Raw genomic sequence first — 20,000 nt, forward strand, 5'->3', positions numbered from 1 at the left:
CATCCAACAAATCTGTCATTTCCTCTCCGTTCAGAAAGCATGCTGGATCACAATCTCTCTCTCTCTCTCTCTCTCTCTCTCTCTCTCTCTCTCTCTCTCTGAGCAGACTCTGGAGTGTGTGTTGTGTTTCCGGTACAGTGGCGGTCCGGGGCATGTGGACGGTTACTACAGAGAGCTCAGTCTGGGCATCAGAGTGGACGTGGAGCCCTCTGTGTTCTTCACCAGGGTCAACACGCTACCGGCTACCAGGTACACACACACACACACACACACACACACACACACGTCAGCTATCCAGAATCAGCATCCCTTAAAGTGATCAGCAGTAAACGTCAGTACTACACACATGATATTCAGTCAGCAGGCTACAGCACTGCTGTATACACACACACACACACACACACATACACACACACACATAACTACACAGCCGATAATATTTTATTTATAGATAAACAAACCGTCTCTTCTGTAGACAGCGGAGCTGAAACACTTGGTGTGATTGATGGCTCTGCAGCGTCAGTGCTGATGAAGCTGAATCAAGTCAAATCAAGTGCTTTTTATTGTCATTTCAACCGTATACAGCTGGTGCAGTACACAGACACGAGACAACACGCTGACCACATGAGACGACACGGGACTAAAAAAAAAGACCTAGACATTCTACATGAAGTGCACGTGCAAACAACACAGGACAGTACAGTACTACTGAAACTAAAACAGGACAGTAGAGTACTACTGAAACGAAAACAGGACAGTACAGTACTACTGAAACAGGACAGTACAGTACTACTGAAACTAAAACAGGACAGTACAGTACTACTGAAACTAAAACAGGACAGTACTACTGAAACTAAAACAGGACAGTACTACTGAAACTAAAACAGGACAGTACAGTACTACTGAAACTAAAACAGGACAATACAGTACTACTGAAACAGGACAGTACAGTACTACTGAAACGAAAACAGGACAGTACAGTACTACTGAAACAGGACAGTACAGTACTACTGAAACTAAAACAGGACAGTACAGTACTACTGAAACTAAAACAGGACAGTACAGTACTACTGAAACTAAAACAGGACAGTACAGTACTACTGAAACTAAAACAGGACAATACAGTACTACTGAAACAGGACAGTACAGTACTACTGAAACTAAAACAGGACAGTACAGTACTACTGAAACTAAAACAGGACAGTACAGTACTACTGAAACTAAAACAGGACAATACAGTACTACTGAAACAGGACAGTACAGTACTACTGAAACTAAAACAGGACAGTAGAGTACTACTGAAACTAAAACAGGACAGTACAGTACTACTGAAACTAAAACAGGACAGTAGAGTACTACTGAAACAGGACAGTACAGTACTACTGAAACTAAAACAGGACAGTACAGTACTACTGAAACTAAAACAGGACAGTACAGTACTACTGAAACTAAAACAGGACAGTAGAGTACTACTGAAACTAAAACAGGACAGTACAGTACTACTGAAACTAAAACAGGACAGTACAGTACTACTGAAACTAAAACAGGACAGTATAGTACTACTGAAACAGGACAGTAGAGTACTACTGAAACAGGAGAGTACAGTACTACTGAAACTAAAACAGGACAGTACAGTACTACTGAAACTAAAACAGGACAGTACAGTACTACTGAAACTAAAACAGGACAGTACAGTACTACTGAAACAGGACAGTACAGTACTACTGAAACTAAAACAGGACAGTACAGTACTACTGAAACTAAAACAGGACAGTACAGTACTACTGAAACTAAAACAGGACAGTACAGTACTACTGAAACAGGACAGTACAGTACTACTGAAACTAAAACAGGACAGTACAGTACTACTGAAACTAAAACAGGACAGTACAGTACTACTGAAACAGGACAGTACAGTACTACTGAAACTAAAACAGGACAGTACAGTACTACTGAAACTAAAACAGGACAGTACAGTACTACTGAAACTAAAACAGGACAGTAGAGTACTACTGAAACTAAAACAGGACAGTAGAGTACTACTGAAACAGGACAGTACAGTACTACTGAAACAGGACAGTACAGTACTACTGAAACTAAAACAGGACAGTACAGTACTACTGAAACTAAAACAGGACAGTACAGTACTACTGAAACAGGACAGTACAGTACTACTGAAACTAAAACAGGACAGTACAGTACTACTGAAACTAAAACAGGACAGTACAGTACTACTGAAACTAAAACAGGACAGTAGAGTACTACTGAAACTAAAACAGGACAGTAGAGTACTACTGAAACAGGACAGTACAGTACTACTGAAACAGGACAGTACAGTACTACTGAAACTAAAACAGGACAGTAGAGTACTACTGAAACTAAAACAGGACAGTAGAGTACTACTGAAACAGGACAGTACTACTGAAACAGGACAGTACAGTACTACTGAAACTAAAACAGGACAGTAGAGTACTACTGAAACAGGACAGTACAGTACTACTGAAACAGTACAGTACAGTACTACTGAAACTAAAACAGGACAGTAGAGTACTACTGAAACAGGACAGTACAGTACTACTGAAACAGGACAGTACAGTACTACAGAAATATCAGTAGAAATGTGATATTCTTCTGTGGAAAAAGTAAGTACACCCTTGGCCTCAGAAGCTAGTATTGCCGCATTTAACAGAAATAACTTCTTGTAGTCATTTTGCATGATTGTCCACCATGATATGTACAAAGACCACACCTCCTTCTCTGAGACTGATTAGTGCAAAAGCCACACCTCCTTCTCTGAGACCGATTAGTGCAAAAGCCACACCTCCTTCTCTGAGACTGATTAGTGCAAAAGCCACACCTCCTTCTCTGAGACTGATTAGTGCAAAAGCCACACCTCCTTCTCTGAGACTGATTAGTGCAAAAGCCACACCTCCTTCACTGAGACTGACAAGTGCAAAAGCCACACCTCCTTCGCTGAGACTGACAAGTGCAAAAGCCACACCTCCTTCACTGAGACTGACAAGTGCAAAGGCCACGGCTCCTTCACTGAGACTGATAAGTGCAAAGGCCACACCTCCTTCACTGAGACTGATAAGTGCAAAAGCCACACCTCCTTCGCTGAGACTGATAAGTGCAAAAGCCACACCTCCTTCACTGAGACTGACAAGTGCAAAGGCCATGCCTCCTTCGCTGAGACTGACAAGTGCAAAGGCCACGCCTCCTTCTCTGAGACTGACAAGTGCAAAGGCCACGCCTCCTTCTCTGAGACTGATAAGTGCACAGGCCACGCCTCCTTCTCTGAGACTGATAAGTGCAAAGGCCACGCCTCCTGTACTGAGACTGACAGCTACAGAGGCAGAGAGAATAACTCAGTAATAATAAATAGAATTGCATCATTATCTGTAATAAAATCTGCCATGTCAGTTATCTCGTATCTCACTCTCCTGTCTTCCTGTTTTACTCTGCTGCAGTGCAACATATGAAAACACACACACACACACACACACACACACACACACACACACAAACACAAACAGGAAACATTCCTGGCTATAGCCATATTGCAGTATTTCTGCTGTCGTTACGACTTAGGCAGTGAACATGTCCCAAGTTTTCAGACATATTGTTTTCCAGATGTCTGGCACCCGCAAAGGATTGTGGGTATGTGGATCACTAGATATGGCCATGTCTTCCACACATTATGTATTGAGCATATCTAGTGGATAGAAGGCTCCCTTGAAGCTTCCTTTGACTTTAAGAAACAGTAAACAGCTGTGTGTTATTCAGCTTGTTTTTGTTCTCCCAGTGTTGAGGATTGTTTTTCAGGATCATCATCTGCCCTTACACACACACACACACACACACACACACACACACACACAGGCTCCGAGAGCATCATCAGCGGGATTGTGAATTCGGGCTCGTCCCAACAGCTCTGTCGGCTGTGCTGAATAATTTAATCTCCAGACCACACAGCCCTCTGCATACTCATCTCTCCTCATCTCTCCTCATCCTCGATTCAGAGAGCGAAAGGTGCCACTTTTCACCAACATGGAAATGAGCAGAAATGAGCAGTTTATTCAGAGATAGATGGACAGTGGAGCCAGAGATCAGACCCATTTCGTTTCATCTTTTTTTCTTTTTGGTTGGAAATAAATGTGAAAGTAGTGGCTAAGAAAAAAAAATCATTTGCTATCATGAGTAATGACATTTCAGTACAGTGTTGCTTCGCCCCCTTCTACCCTGTCCATCAAAAGACCACCACCGACTGGCCAGTGTGGCACAACATGGGAGACCCTAATAAACTAGCAACTCGGTGTACAGTTTAGTGCTGTACTATCACCCCCCCCCTTCATTTCTGGTTTTAGATAGCAACAGGTAATCATTCTCAGGACAAGATAACGTTCCACACTTTTTTGTTCGTGCTTCATTAAGATGTCAGATGCGATCTCCATCGGTGTCCGAAGCTTATTTTAGAACGCGATCCGAGTTACACGCACCCGTTTGGTTATCTGTTTACGACATTACCCACGGTGCCGTTCTTCCGGCTTCCGGAGCTTCAGATCTTTCACGCTAATACGGGCGTCAACACGGACGCCCTCGTCATCTCATAGGTCGCTAACTAGCCGAGCCGAGTCTCCGCGTCGTGTAGCTGTGTTGCATTCTGGGACTTTGGGTCCAGCGCTTGCATCCATTTCAGCATGGATTTCTCATGTTGGAGATCGCTGGGAAAAGAGCGAGAAATATACACATCTCCACACGCGGGTGCTGGCGCTGTTGTAGTTGTCCTGCTGCATTGTGCATTTCTCCTCTACCTCATTAGCAAACCTCAAATATCAGCAAAATTAAACATCATAACTCAGACTGACAGAGGCTATTAGTATGAAGCAAGTGCCCCCCACACACACACACACACACACACAGGTTGATACAGGAATGTGTTGTGGAGCGAGGGAGCGGTGAGAGGGATGAGGATGGAGAGAGAGTGGAGCTCTTACTGCAGAGTAAGTGCTGCTTTTCTCTGGCTCGGATTCTCGCTTTCTCAGGGCCATTTGGAAATTGGCAGCAGCTCCGCACATGATTCATGCTCTCATTGACCAGGAGCGGAGACAGAAAAGAGAAATCTGTGATTTATTGTACGATTGTTGTTTTTCCGAAGGTTTTCTTTTGGCTCGATATTTCAAACATTTGCGATCTGTATTTTATATACTGCTGTAAGAGGATGTAGTCAGCTTTTACAAGTGTGAGTACAGGAAAGTTTTTATACTGTATTATTTCATCTGTCAGAGATGAGCACTCCCACCTGTGTCAGACACGCCCACCGGTCAGAGTCAGATACGCCCAGCTGTCAGAGTGTCAGAGTCCGACACGCCCACCGGTCAGAGTCAGATACGCCCAGCTGTCAGAGTGTCAGAGTCCGACATGCCCACTGGTCAGAGTCAGATACACCCACCTGTCAGAGTGTCAGAGTCCGACACGCCCACTGGTCAGAGTCAGATACACCCACCTGTCAGAGTGTCAGAGTCAGACACGCCCACTGGTCAGAGTCAGATACACCCACCTGTCAGAGTGTCAGAGTCCGACACGCCCACTGGTCAGAGTCAGATACACCCACCTGTCAGAGTGTCAGAGTCAGACACGCCCACCGGTTAGAGTCAGATACGCCCAGCTGTCAGGGTGTCAGAGTCCGACACGCCCACTGGTCAAAGTCAGATACACCCACCTGTCAGAGTGTCAGAGTCAGACACGCCCACCGGTTAGAGTCAGATACACCCAGCTGTCAGAATGTCAGAGTCAGACACGCCCACCGGTCAGAGACGAGCACGCCCACCTGTCAGGGTCAGACACGCCCACCTGTCAGAGACAGACACGTCGAAATGTTGCTCTCAGACGCAACGATCTGTCAGTCATGCCCCTTTGTCATTCTCTGACATATTTTATATATGGTTTAGGATCGACTGATTACAACCGTCCAAACCTTATGTGCTGTATGGTGATTTAAATATACACTGTGTGTGTGTGTGTGTGTGTGTGTGTGTGTGTCTGTCTACAGTACACGTCAGTGCCACTTGCTGCTGGATGTGTTTAACCCTACTGAGCATGAACTCACACTCACCGCCAGGAACCAGGAACTGGTGCTACACTCCAGCGAGTGTCAGAGGTACACACACACACACACACACACACACACACACACACACACTTGTTCAGGGATCACCACTATGAAGATCCGTAATGTTTAAAGTGTGTAAAATTGAGATTGCTATCTTAAAACCATGCAGTGATGAAATTTGATTAGCTAATTAGTAATCATGGTTGTGTTTATTTGGGTGTTGCCATAGAAACAACTCATTCACGAGCTCCAGGAGGAAGCTCTGCCTGGTCCTTCACAGTCATCCCCAAATAATACAGACAAATATAATACCAACGTGAATGTAATAGTTTCTGGGATACCATCCTCAACCTTTTAAATCTACTGCTTATAAAATGCCAGAGGGGCGTGTCTTTGAGTCCGTATATGTGTATATGTATGAGTCCATCCACTCAGAGCCACACCCATTGCAGCTAAATGTGCACAGGTTCGAGGAAGAGGTGCGTGATGGAGGACGATGATGTTAACATGCTCAGTGATTACTGAATCAAATCATCCTCTAGCTCGTTGTCAGTGAATGCTAGTGTGTTCATCTGAGTGTGTGTGTGTGTGTTGTGCTACAGTAGTGTGTGTGTGTGTGTGTTGTGCTGAAGTGGTGTGTGTGTGTGTTGTGCTGCAGTAGTGTGTGTGTGTGTGTGTGTGTTGTGCTGCAGTAGTATGTGTGTGTTGTGCTGAAGTTGTGTGTGTGTGTGTTGTGCTGCAGTAGTGTGTGTGTGTTGTGCTGCAGTTGTGTGTGTGTGTGTGTGTTGTGCTGCAGTAGTGTGTGTGTGTGTTGTGCTGCAGTTGTGTGTGTGTGTGTGTGTTGTGCTGCAGTAGTGTGTGTGTGTGTGTGTGTGTGTTGTGCTGCAGTAGTGTGTGTGTGTGTGTGTGTTGTGCTGCAGTAGTGTGTGTGTGTTGTGCTGCAGTAGTGTGTGTGTGTGTGTGTGTGTGTTGTGCTGCAGTAGTGTGTGTGTGTGTGTGTGTGTTGTGCTGCAGTAGTGTGTGTGTGTGTTGTGCTGCAGTAGTGTGTGTGTGTGTGTCTTGTGCTGCAGTAGGGTGTGTGTGTGTGTTGTGCTGCAGTAGTGTGTGTGTGTGTGTTGTGCTGCAGTAGTGTGTGTGTGTGTTGTGCTGCAGTAGTGTGTGTGTGTGTGTGTGTTGTGCTGCAGTAGTGTGTGTGTGTTGTGCTGCAGTAGTGTGTGTGTGTTGTGCTGCAGTAGTGTGTGTGTGTGTGTTGTGCTGCAGTAGTGTGTGTGTGTGTTGTGCTGCAGTAGTGTGTGTGTGTGTGTGTCTTGTGCTGCAGTAGTGTGTGTGTGTGTGTGTGTGTGTGTTGTGCTGCAGTAGTGTGTGTGTGTGTGTGTTGTGCTGCAGTAGTGTGTGTGTGTGTGTGTCTTGTGCTGCAGTAGTGTGTGTGTGTGTGTTGTGCTGCAGTAGTGTGTGTGTTGTGCTGCAGTAGTGTGTGTGTGTGTGTGTCTTGTGCTGCAGTAGTGTGTGTGTGTGTGTTGTGCTGCAGTAGTGTGTGTGTGTTGTGCTGCAGTAGTGTGTGTGTGTGTTGTGCTGCAGTAGTGTGTGTGTGTGTGTGTGTTGTGCTGCAGTAGTGTGTGTGTGTGTGTGTTGTGCTGCAGTAGTGTGTGTGTGTGTGTGTTGTGCTGCAGTAGTGTGTGTGTTGTGCTGCAGTAGTGTGTGTGTGTGTGTGTTGTGCTGCAGTAGTGTGTGTGTTGTGCTGCAGTAGTGTGTGTGTGTGTGTGTTGTGCTGCAGTAGTGTGTGTGTGTGTTGTGCTGCAGTAGTGTGTGTGTGTGTTGTGCTGCAGTAGTGTGTGTGTGTGTTGTGCTGCAGTAGTGTGTGTGTGTCTTGTGCTGCAGTAGTGTGTGTGTGTTGTGCTGCAGTAGTGTGTGTGTGTGTTGTGCTGCAGTAGTGTGTGTGTGTGTGTGTTGTGCTGCAGTAGTGTGTGTGTGTGTGTTGTGCTGCAGTAGTGTGTGTGTTGTGCTGCAGTAGTGTGTGTGTGTTGTGCTGCAGTAGTGTGTGTGTTGTGCTGCAGTAGTGTGTGTGTGTGTTGTGCTGCAGTTGTGTGTGTTGTGCTGCAGTAGTGTGTGTGTGTGTTGTGCTGCAGTTGTGTGTGTGTTGTGCTGCAGTAGTGTGTGTGTGTCTTGTGCTGCAGTAGTGTGTGTGTGTTGTGCTGCAGTTGTGTGTGTGTGTGTGTGTGTGTGTTGTGCTGCAGTAGTGTGTGTGTGTGTCTTGTGCTGCAGTAGTGTGTGTGTGTTGTGCTGCAGTTGTGTGTGTGTGTGTGTGTGTGTGTTGTGCTGCAGTAGTGTGTGTGTGTATGTGTGTGTGTGTGTGTTGTGCTGCAGTAGTGTGTGTGTGTGTGTGTGTGTGTTGTGCTGCAGTAGTGTGTGTGTGTATGTGTGTGTGTGTGTGTTGTGCTGCAGTAGTGTGTGTGTGTGTGTTGTGCTGCAGTAGTGTGTGTGTGTGTGTGTGTGTGTGTTGTGCTGCAGTAGTGTGTGTGTGTGTGTGTGTGTGTGTTGTGCTGCAGTAGTGTGTGTGTGTGTGTGTGTGTGTGTTGTGCTGCAGTAGTGTGTGTGTGTGTGTGTGTGTGTGTTGTGCTGCAGTAGTGTGTGTGTGTGTGTGTGTGTGTGTTGTGCTGCAGTAGTGTGTGTGTGTGTGTGTGTTGTGCTGCAGTTGTGTGTGTGTGTGTGTGTTGTGCTGCAGTAGTGTGTGTGTGTGTGTGTGTGTGTGTTGTGCTGCAGTAGTGTGTGTGTGTGTGTGTGTTGTGCTGCAGTAGTGTGTGTGTGTGTGTGTGTGTTGTGCTGCAGTAGTGTGTGTGTGTGTGTGTTGTGCTGCAGTAGTGTGTGTGTGTTGTGCTGCAGTAGTGTGTGTGTGTGTGTGTTGTGCTGCAGTAGTGTGTGTGTGTGTGTTGTGCTGCAGTAGTGTGTGTGTGTGTTGTGCTGCAGTAGTGTGTGTGTGTGTGTGTCTTGTGCTGCAGTAGTGTGTGTGTGTGTGTGTGTGTGTGTGTGTTGTGCTGCAGTAGTGTGTGTGTGTGTGTGTTGTGCTGCAGTAGTGTGTGTGTGTGTGTGTCTTGTGCTGCAGTAGTGTGTGTGTGTGTGTTGTGCTGCAGTAGTGTGTGTGTGTGTGTTGTGCTGCAGTAGTGTGTGTGTGTGTTGTGCTGCAGTAGTGTGTGTGTGTGTTGTGCTGCAGTAGTGTGTGTGTGTGTGTGTGTTGTGCTGCAGTAGTGTGTGTGTGTGTGTGTTGTGCTGCAGTAGTGTGTGTGTGTGTGTTGTGCTGCAGTAGTGTGTGTGTTGTGCTGCAGTAGTGTGTGTGTGTGTTGTGCTGCAGTAGTGTGTGTGTGTGTTGTGCTGCAGTAGTGTGTGTGTGTGTTGTGCTGCAGTAGTGTGTGTGTGTGTTGTGCTGCAGTAGTGTGTGTGTGTCTTGTGCTGCAGTAGTGTGTGTGTGTTGTGCTGCAGTAGTGTGTGTGTGTGTGTGTTGTGCTGCAGTAGTGTGTGTGTGTTGTGCTGCAGTAGTGTGTGTGTGTTGTGCTGCAGTAGTGTGTGTGTGTGTGTTGTGCTGCAGTAGTGTGTGTGTGTGTGTTGTGCTGCAGTAGTGTGTGTGTTGTGCTGCAGTAGTGTGTGTGTGTTGTGCTGCAGTAGTGTGTGTGTGTGTGTGTGTGTGTGTTGTGCTGCAGTAGTGTGTGTGTGTGTGTGTGTTGTGCTGCAGTAGTGTGTGTGTGTTGTGCTGCAGTAGTGTGTGTGTGTGTGTGTGTGTGTGTGTGTGTGTGTGAAGCCTCGTGGGTCAGACTGAGGCGAGCTAAAAATAGAGCTGCGTTTTTCTTCAGATTGGATCATCAGCTGCAGCACGCGAGCTAAAAATAACTCTGTCTCCTCCTTCTTCTCTTTCCTTTCCCTCTCTTTATTCTTTATCTCTCGCACTCATCTTTTTATCCACACCTCTCTTTCTCTCCTTCTAATTTTCTCTCCTTTTATCTCTGTCTCCTCTCTCGTTTCCTTCCCTCTGTTTATCTGTCTATCTGTCTCTGACTTTTATTCCTCTCATCTATCTGTCATTCTCCCTTTTCCTCTCGGTGTTTATCTCTCTCTCATTATTCAATCGTTCCTTCTTTTTCTTTCTGTTTGTCTCTCACTTTCACCCTTTCCCCCCGCACTATCCCTTGGGTTTTGTCTTATTCATCTATTATTTTAATCTGGCTTTTCCTTTTCTTTCTCTCTGTCCGTCTTTCTCCACCTAGCTATTTCCTTTCATAATGTTTCTCTTCTTTTCCCTGTTTATCTGCCTTTCTTTCTTTCTTTCTTTCTTTCTTCTATCTGTTTATTTCTTCTGTTCATCTCTGTCTCTTTCCCTCTTTCCCCCACTCTTTCTTGTTCTCTCTCTCTCACTACCTCATCTCTGTTTTTCATCTCGCCCATCTTTCTATTTATCTCTCTTTTCCTTTTTTCATTATGTCTTTCTCCTCCCCCATTCTCTCTCTCTCCTCTATCTATTTCAGAGATAACGTAATCAGCTGTGCAAAGAGGACAAGCTTTTGTTTTCTGATCTCTCTCTCTCTCTCTCTCTCACTCGCACACTCTCTCTCTTTTTGTTGGTGTGCTGTGAATGAGCTGTGAAAGTGCCAATTGTGTGTGTGTGTGTGTGTAATTGAACTTTAATTATCAATACAGGACTGACTGAGCTTTTTACCCTCTCACTCACCTTTGACTATCCTAAAGATTACTAAAAGAAAGAGCTGTAACCGTCTTTAAACTTCCGTTACTGAAACCTCCTCTCACTGCACCGTCACTCACACCTCCTCTCACTGCACCGTCACTCACACCTCCTCTCACTGCACCGCCACTCACACCTCCTCTCACTGCACCGCCACTCACACCCCCTCTCACTGCACCGTCACTCACACCTCCTCTCACTGCACCGTCACTCACACCTCCTCTCACTGCACCGTCACTCACACCTCCTCTCACTGCACCGTCACTGAAACCTCCTCTCACTGCACCGTCACTCACACCTCCTCTCACTGCACCGTCACTCACACCTCCTCTCACTGCACCGCCACTCACACCTCCTCTCACTGCACCGCCACTCACACCTCCTCTCACTGCACCGCCACTCACACCTCCTCTCACTGCACCGTCACTCACACCCCCTCTCACTGCACCGTCACTCACACCTCCTCTCACTGCACCGCCACTCACACCTCCTCTCACTGCACCGCCACTCACACCTCCTCTCACTGCACCGTCACTCACACCCCCTCTCACTGCACCGTCACTCACACCCCCTCTCACTGCACCGTCACTCACACCTCCTCTCACTGCACCGCCACTCACACCCCCTCTCACTGCACCGTCACTCACACCCCCTCTCACTGCACCGCCACTCACACCTCCTCTCACTGCACCGTCACTCACACCTCCTCTCACTGCACCGTCACTCACACCTCCTCTCACTGCACCGTCACTGAAACCTCCTCTCACTGCACCGCCACTCACACCTCCTCTCACTGCACCGTCACTCACACCTCCTCTCACTGCACCGCCACTCACACCCCCTCTCACTGCACCGTCACTCACACCCCCTCTCACTGCACCGCCACTCACACCTCCTCTCACTGCACCGTCACTCACACCTCCTCTCACTGCACCGTCACTGAAACCTCCTCTCACTGCACCGTCACTCACACCTCCTCTCACTGCACCGCCACTCACACCTCCTCTCACTGCACCGTCACTCACACCTCCTCTCACTGCACCGCCACTCACACCTCCTCTCACTGCACCGCCACTCACACCTCCTCTCACTGCACCGTCACTCACACCTCCTCTCACTGCACCGTCACTCACACCTCCTCTCACTGCACCGTCACTCACACCTCCTCTCACTGCACCGTCACTCACACCTCCTCTCACTGCACCGCCACTCACACCTCCTCTCACTGCACCGTCACTCACACCCCCTCTCACTGCACCGTCACTCACACCTCCTCTCACTGCACCGTCACTGAAACCTCCTCTCACTGCACCGCCACTCACACCTCCTCTCACTGCACCGCCACTCACACCTCCTCTCACTGCACCGTCACTGAAACCTCCTCTCACTGCACCGTCACTGAAACCTCCTCTCACTGCACCGTCACTCACACCTCCTCTCACTGCACCGTCACTCACACCTCCTCTCACTGCACCGCCACTCACACCTCCTCTCACTGCACCGTCACTCACACCTCCTCTCACTGCACCGTCACTCACACCTCCTCTCACTGCACCGTCACTCACACCTCCTCTCACTGCACCGCCACTCACACCTCCTCTCACTGCACCGTCACTCACACCTCCTCTCACTGCACCGTCACTCACACCTCCTCTCACTGCACCGTCACTCACACCTCCTCTCACTGCACCGTCACTGAAACCTCCTCTCACTGCACCGTCACTCACACCTCCTCTCACTGCACCGTCACTCACACCTCCTCTCACTGCACCGTCACTCACACCTCCTCTCACTGCACCGTCACTCACACCTCCTCTCACTGCACCGCCACTCACACCTCCTCTCACTGCACCGCCACTCACACCTCCTCTCACTGCACCGTCACTCACACCTCCTCTCACTGCACCGTCACTGAAACCTCCTCTCACTGCACCGCCACTCACACCTCCTCTCACTGCACCGTCACTCACACCTCCTCTCACTGCACCGTCACTCACACCTCCTCTCACTGCACCGTCACTCACACCTCCTCTCACTGCACCGCCACTCACACCTCCTCTCACTGCACCGCCACTCACACCTCCTCTCACTGCACCGTCACTCACACCTCCTCTCACTGCACCGTCACTGAAACCTCCTCTCACTGCACCGCCACTCACACCTCCTCTCACTGCACCGTCACTCACACCTCCTCTCACTGCACCGCCACTCACACCTCCTCTCACTGCACCGTCACTGAAACCTCCTCTCACTGCACCGTCACTCACACCTCCTCTCACTGCACCGTCACTCACACCTCCTCTCACTGCACCGCCACTCACACCTCCTCTCACTGCACCGCCACTCACACCTCCTCTCACTGCACCGTCACTCACACCTCCTCTCACTGCACCGTCACTCACACCTCCTCTCACTGCACCGTCACTCACACCTCCTCTCACTGCACCGTCACTCACACCTCCTCTCACTGCACCGTCACTCACACCTCCTCTCACTGCACCGTCACTCACACCTCCTCTCACTGCACCGCCACTCACACCTCCTCTCACTGCACCGTCACTGAAACCTCCTCTCACTGCACCGCCACTCACACCTCCTCTCACTGCACCGTCACTCACACCTCCTCTCACTGCACCGTCACTCACACCCCCTCTCACTGCACCGCCACTCACACCTCCTCTCACTGCACCGCCACTCACACCTCCTCTCACTGCACCGTCACTGAAACCTCCTCTCACTGCACCGTCACTCACACCTCCTCTCACTGCACCGTCACTGAAACCTCCTCTCACTGCACCGCCACTCACACCTCCTCTCACTGCACCGCCACTCACACCTCCTCTCACTGCACCACCACTCACACCTCCTCTCACTGCACCGTCACTGAAACCTCCTCTCACTGCACCGTCACTCACACCTCCTCTCACTGCACCGTCACTGAAACCTCCTCTCACTGCACCGCCACTCACACCTCCTCTCACTGCACCGTCACTGAAACCTCCTCTCACTGCACCGTCACTCACACCTCCTCTCACTGCACCGTCACTCACACCCCCTCTCACTGCACCGTCACTCACACCTCCTCTCACTGCACCGTCACTCACACCTCCTCTCACTGCACCGTCACTCACACCTCCTCTCACTGCACCGCCACTCACACCTCCTCTCACTGCACCGCCACTCACACCTCCTCTCACTGCACCGTCACTCACACCTCCTCTCACTGCACCGTCACTGAAACCTCCTCTCACTGCACCGCCACTCACACCTCCTCTCACTGCACCGTCACTCACACCTCCTCTCACTGCACCGCCACTCACACCTCCTCTCACTGCACCGTCACTGAAACCTCCTCTCACTGCACCGTCACTCACACCTCCTCTCACTGCACCGTCACTCACACCTCCTCTCACTGCACCGTCACTCACACCTCCTCTCACTGCACCGCCACTCACACCTCCTCTCACTGCACCGTCACTCACACCTCCTCTCACTGCACCGTCACTCACACCTCCTCTCACTGCACCGTCACTCACACCTCCTCTCACTGCACCGCCACTCACACCTCCTCTCACTGCACCGTCACTCACACCTCCTCTCACTGCACCGTCACTCACACCTCCTCTCACTGCACCGCCACTCACACCTCCTCTCACTGCACCGTCACTCACACCTCCTCTCACTGCACCGTCAATCACACCTCTTCTCACCGTCACTCACACCTCCTCTCACTGCACCGTCACTCACACCTCCTCTCACTGCACCGTCACTCACACCCCCTCTCACTGCACCGTCACTCACACCTCCTCTCACTGCACCGTCACTCACACCTCCTCTCACTGCACCGCCACTCACACCTCCTCTCACTGCACCGCCACTCACACCTCCTCTCACTGCACCGTCACTCACACCTCCTCTCACTGCACCGTCACTGAAACCTCCTCTCACTGCACCGCCACTCACACCTCCTCTCACTGCACCGTCACTCACACCTCCTCTCACTGCACCGCCACTCACACCTCCTCTCACTGCACCGTCACTGAAACCTCCTCTCACTGCACCGTCACTCACACCTCCTCTCACTGCACCGTCACTCACACCTCCTCTCACTGCACCGCCACTCACACCTCCTCTCACTGCACCGTCACTCACACCTCCTCTCACTGCACCGTCACTCACACCTCCTCTCACTGCACCGCCACTCACACCTCCTCTCACTGCACCGTCACTCACACCCCCTCTCACTGCACCGTCACTCACACCTCCTCTCACTGCACCGTCACTGAAACCTCCTCTCACTGCACCGTCACTCACACCTCCTCTCACTGCACCGTCACTCACACCTCCTCTCACTGCACCGTCACTCACACCTCCTCTCACTGCACCGTCACTCACACCTCCTCTCACTGCACCGTCACTCACACCTCCTCTCACTGCACCGTCACTCACACCTCCTCTCACTGCACCGTCACTCACACCTCCTCTCACTGCACCGCCACTCACACCTCCTCTCACTGCACCGTCACTGAAACCTCCTCTCACTGCACCGCCACTCACACCTCCTCTCACTGCACCGTCACTCACACCTCCTCTCACTGCACCGTCACTCACACCTCCTCTCACTGCACCGCCACTCACACCTCCTCTCACTGCACCGCCACTCACACCTCCTCTCACTGCACCGTCACTCACACCCCCTCTCACTGCACCGTCACTGAAACCTCCTCTCACTGCACCGTCACTCACACCTCCTCTCACTGCACCGTCACTCACACCTCCTCTCACTGCACCGTCACTCACACCTCCTCTCACTGCACCGCCACTCACACCTCCTCTCACTGCACCGCCACTCACACCTCCTCTCACTGCACCGCCACTCACACCTCCTCTCACTGCACCGCCACTCACACCTCCTCTCACTGCACCGTCACTCACACCCCCTCTCACTCATCTTTTAAGATTTTTTTTCCTCCTCATTTCATCAATAGCGTGTGTCCGTGTCAGATTGTTCAGCGATCGGCTGGTAGACCGAGTTTATCTCTTAAACAGTTATTACAGTAAGTGTTTCTATTCAACATTGGATTGTTTTATATTTCTGTTTCATCTCCAGTTGAGTTTCCAGGATTGAAAATGCACGAGGAGAAAAGCATTAGGACTGAAGTAGGATAATTATCTGATTGTGTGAACAGGTCATGTATTTCCTGGAGAGTACAGACGGCATTTTTGGAAAATGGCCGCAATTATCTGGAATATAATACATGTTTTATCCAGGTGTGTTAGAGTGCTGAGGGTGATATTAAACACATTATGAGCTTCACGTCTTGTCTTGGCTTGAGAAAAAGTAATATAAAAGAGGGTACAATAGGCAGAGAGACAGATATAGTGGTGTAAAAATACAGAGAGATGCTTTTGTGTGTGTGAGAGAAACAGACAGAATGAGAGTGAGACAGTGCATTGCTTCCTGACCCCCATCTTTCACTGTAATATCACAGGCTCAGAGACACCAATCTCACTAATGCAGTGGATTAACTCCCAAACTAACCCACCACTCAGAACAGCTCCCTGCCATCACCTACTTTCATACACGCAGATACTCCTCAGGCTGCATATAACTCACACCTGAGTGACGGCAGGAGAAAATAAAAGATGATGTTGTAGTAGTACTATTAGCTGTTGTTGTTGTTGTTGTTGTTGTAGTAGTTGTACTATCAGCTGTTGTTTATGTAGTTGTAGTACTATTACCTGTTGTAGTTGTACTAGTTGTTGTTGTAGTAGCTGTAGTTGTAGTACTATTAGCTGTTACAGTTGTAGTTGTTGTAACTGTAGTAGTAGTACTATTAGGTGTTGTAGTAGTTGTGCTATTAGTTGTAGTTGTACTACTGCTAGTAGTAGTAGTAATAGTACAATTAGCTGTTGTAGTTGTACTAGTAGTAGTAGTACTATTAGCTGTAGTACTGTTGATTGTTGTAGTAGTTGTAGTAGTATTGGTACTATTAGCTGTTGTTGTAGTAATCTTAGTTTCTGTAGTTGTAGTTGTTGCAGTTGTAGTAGTATTGGTACTATTAGCTGTTGTAGTAATATTAGTTCCTGCTGTTGCAGTAGTTGTTGCAGTTGTAGTAGTATTGGTACTATTAGCTGTTGTTGTAGTAATATTAGTTTCTGTAGTTGTTGTAGTTGTTGCAGTTGTTGTAGTATTAGTACTATTACCTGTTGTTGTAGTGATATTAGTTTCTGTTGTTGCAGTTGTTGTAGTAGTTGTAGTAATAGTACTGTAGCTGTTGTAATTGTTATGTTTGTAGCAGTAGCTGTTGTAGTGGTAGAATTAGTGTTACTAATAGTAGTATTAGCTGTTTCAGTAGTATTGGTAGTAATAGTTGTAGTACTAGTAGAACATTTCCCACAACTGTGACTTTCGGTTTTACTGAGTGAGTCAGTCGTGCTTTATGGGGTCAGTCTGTGTGCAGTAGCAGCAGTAGTAGCAGTATCAGTAGTAGTAGTAGCAGTAGTAGTAGTATCAGTAGTAGTAGTAGCAGCGGTAGTAGTATCAGTAGTAGTAGTAGCAGTAGCAGTATCAGTATCAGTAGTAGTAGCAGTATCAGTAGTAGTATCAGTATCAGTAGTAGTAGCAGTATCAGTAGCAGTAGCAGTATCAGTAGTAGTAGCAGTAGCAGTAGCAGTATCAGTATCAGTAGTAGTAGCAGTATCAGTAGTAGTAGCAGTATCAGTAGTAGTAGCAGTATCAGTATCAGTAGCAGTATCAGTATCAGTAGCAGTATCAGTATCAGTAGTAGTAGCAGTATCAGTAGCAGTATCAGTTTCAGTAGTAGTAGCAGTATCAGTAGCAGTATCAGTTTCAGTAGTAGTAGCAGTATCAGTAGTAGTAGCAGTATCAGTATCAGTATCAGTAGCAGTATCAGTATCAGTAGTAGTATCAGTAGCAGTATCAGTATCAGTAGCAGTAGCAGTATCAGTATCAGTAGTAGTAGCAGTATCAGTATCAGTAGCAGTATCAGTATCAGTAGTAGTATCAGTATCAGTAGCAGTAGCAGTATCAGTATCAGTAGTAGTATCAGTAGCAGTATCAGTATCAGTGGCAGTATCAGTATCAGTATCAGTAGCAGTATCAGTATCAGTAGTAGTAGCAGTATCAGTAGCAGTAGCAGTATCAGTTTCAGTAGTAGTAGCAGTATCAGTAGTAGTAGCAGTATCAGTATCAGTAGCAGTAGCAGTATCAGTATCAGTAGTAGTATCAGTATCAGTAGCAGTATCAGTATCAGTAGCAGTAGCAGTATCAGTATCAGTAGCAGTAGCAGTATCAGTATCAGTAGCAGTAGCAGTATCAGTATCAGTAGTAGTATCAGTATCAGTATCAGTAGCAGTATCAGTATCAGTAGCAGTAGCAGTATCAGTATCAGTAGTAGTAGCAGTATCAGTAGCAGTAGCAGTATCAGTATCAGTAGTAGTATCAGTATCAGTATCAGTAGCAGTATCAGTAGCAGTAGCAGTAGCAGTATCAGTAGCAGTAGCAGTAGCAGTATCAGTATCAGTAGCAGTATCAGTATCAGTAGTAGTAGCAGTATCAGTATCAGTAGTAGTAGCAGTATCAGTATCAGTATCAGTAGCAGTATCAGTATCAGTAGTATTAACAGTATCAGTATCAGTAGCAGTATCAGTATCAGTAGTAGTAGCAGTATCAGTATCAGTAGTAGTAGCAGTATCAGTATCAGTATCAGTAGCAGTATCAGTATCAGTAGTATTAACAGTATCAGTATCAGTAGCAGTATCAGTATCAGTAGTAGTAACAGTATCAGTATCAGTAGCAGTATCAGTATCAGTAGTAGTAGCAGTATCAGTATAAGTATCAGTAGCAACACTAAGGAAATCTCACCTTGTTGCTAGTCGTCAGAATCACAACTCTAAGTTCCACAGAAAGAATCTGCTCTTCTGAACACAGTGTCATGAGGAGAGATGGTAATTAATTTACCTCATCACATGCATGTTGTCCTTCTGTCTGTCTCAACCCAGACGCACACATACACACACACACACACACACACTCCCCTTTGAAGGTCAGTGAGTCAGAGCAGGCATATGGACTGTAGCAGCTTGTTCTGCACATGGATACACACACGTGTGGGTGGAAAAGTGCACAGTGCAACTCTCGCAACTTTGTGTGCCTCGATAATTCAATAACGTGACCAGAGACACGTTTCAATCATAAATCACATCGCTCATAGAAACATGAATCTGGATGCACCCTCTCTGACCTCCTAATGTGTTTGTGCTTGGAGTGCAGGAATCAAAAACAGGGTGAAGACGCAGACATTTTTATTTAAAATGAATAAAATAATGGATATTAAAATAATCATGGATTTTTAAATCTTTAAGTGTCTTTTTGGTGGCTCCATCTCAAACATAGTTTTGCCTGTAGAGAATTAAGTAGAGTGTACATCTCCATTATATTATACCCTCTGTGTGTGTGTGTGTGTGTGTGTGTGTGTGTGTACACAGGATGGCCATTCAGGTGGATAAGTTCGACTTTGAGAGCCTGCCGATGCCATCCCATGATGCTGTGCATCAGAGCAGTGTGTATGAGCGGGAGGAGGAGAAGCAGCAGGTTCAGGGAGGACACATCAACAACACGCTACAGCTGCGCTGGACCATCATATCCTTCACCCGCACTGCTTTAACTCTATACAACTCTATTCATATATTCATCTACAGAAATCTCAGTCATATCCTTCACCCGCACTGCTTTAACTCTATACAACTCTATTCATATATTCATCTACAGAAATCTCAGTCATATCCTTCACCCGCACTGCTTTAACTCTATACAACTCTATTCATATATTCATCTACAGAAATCTCAGTCATATCCTTCACCCGCACTGCTTTAACTCTATACAACTCTATTCATATATTCATCTACAGAAATCTCAGTCATATCCTTCACCCGCACTGCTTTAACTCTATACAACTCTATTCATATATTCATCTACAGAAATCTCAGTCATATCCTTCACCCGCACTGCTTTAACTCTATACAACTCTATTCATATATTCATCTATAGAAATATCAGTCATGTTATTATTATTTTTTTAAGTCTATGATGTTGTAATCAACGCAGTTTGAGACTGCTAACGCACTTTTTCACTGAG

At 47.7% G+C, this 20,000-nt stretch overlaps 1 protein-coding gene across 3 annotated transcripts in view; it reads left to right on the plus strand.

Moving 5' to 3' along the window:
- trappc9 (trafficking protein particle complex subunit 9) overlaps positions 1–20,000 on the plus strand; it is a 247,495-nt gene that overhangs the window by 142,464 nt on the left and 85,031 nt on the right. For all 3 annotated transcript variants that reach the window (XM_053641882.1, XM_053641883.1, XM_053641884.1), the window contains 3 exons: positions 107–249; positions 6,053–6,160; positions 19,350–19,502. In XM_053641882.1, the coding sequence (XP_053497857.1) occupies positions 107–249; positions 6,053–6,160; positions 19,350–19,502 (404 nt within the window). The remainder of the gene's footprint in view (positions 1–106; positions 250–6,052; positions 6,161–19,349; positions 19,503–20,000) is intronic.

Source organism: Ictalurus furcatus, chromosome 14 (assembly GCF_023375685.1).
Source record: "Ictalurus furcatus strain D&B chromosome 14, Billie_1.0, whole genome shotgun sequence".
NCBI lineage: Eukaryota > Metazoa > Chordata > Actinopteri > Siluriformes > Ictaluridae > Ictalurus > Ictalurus furcatus.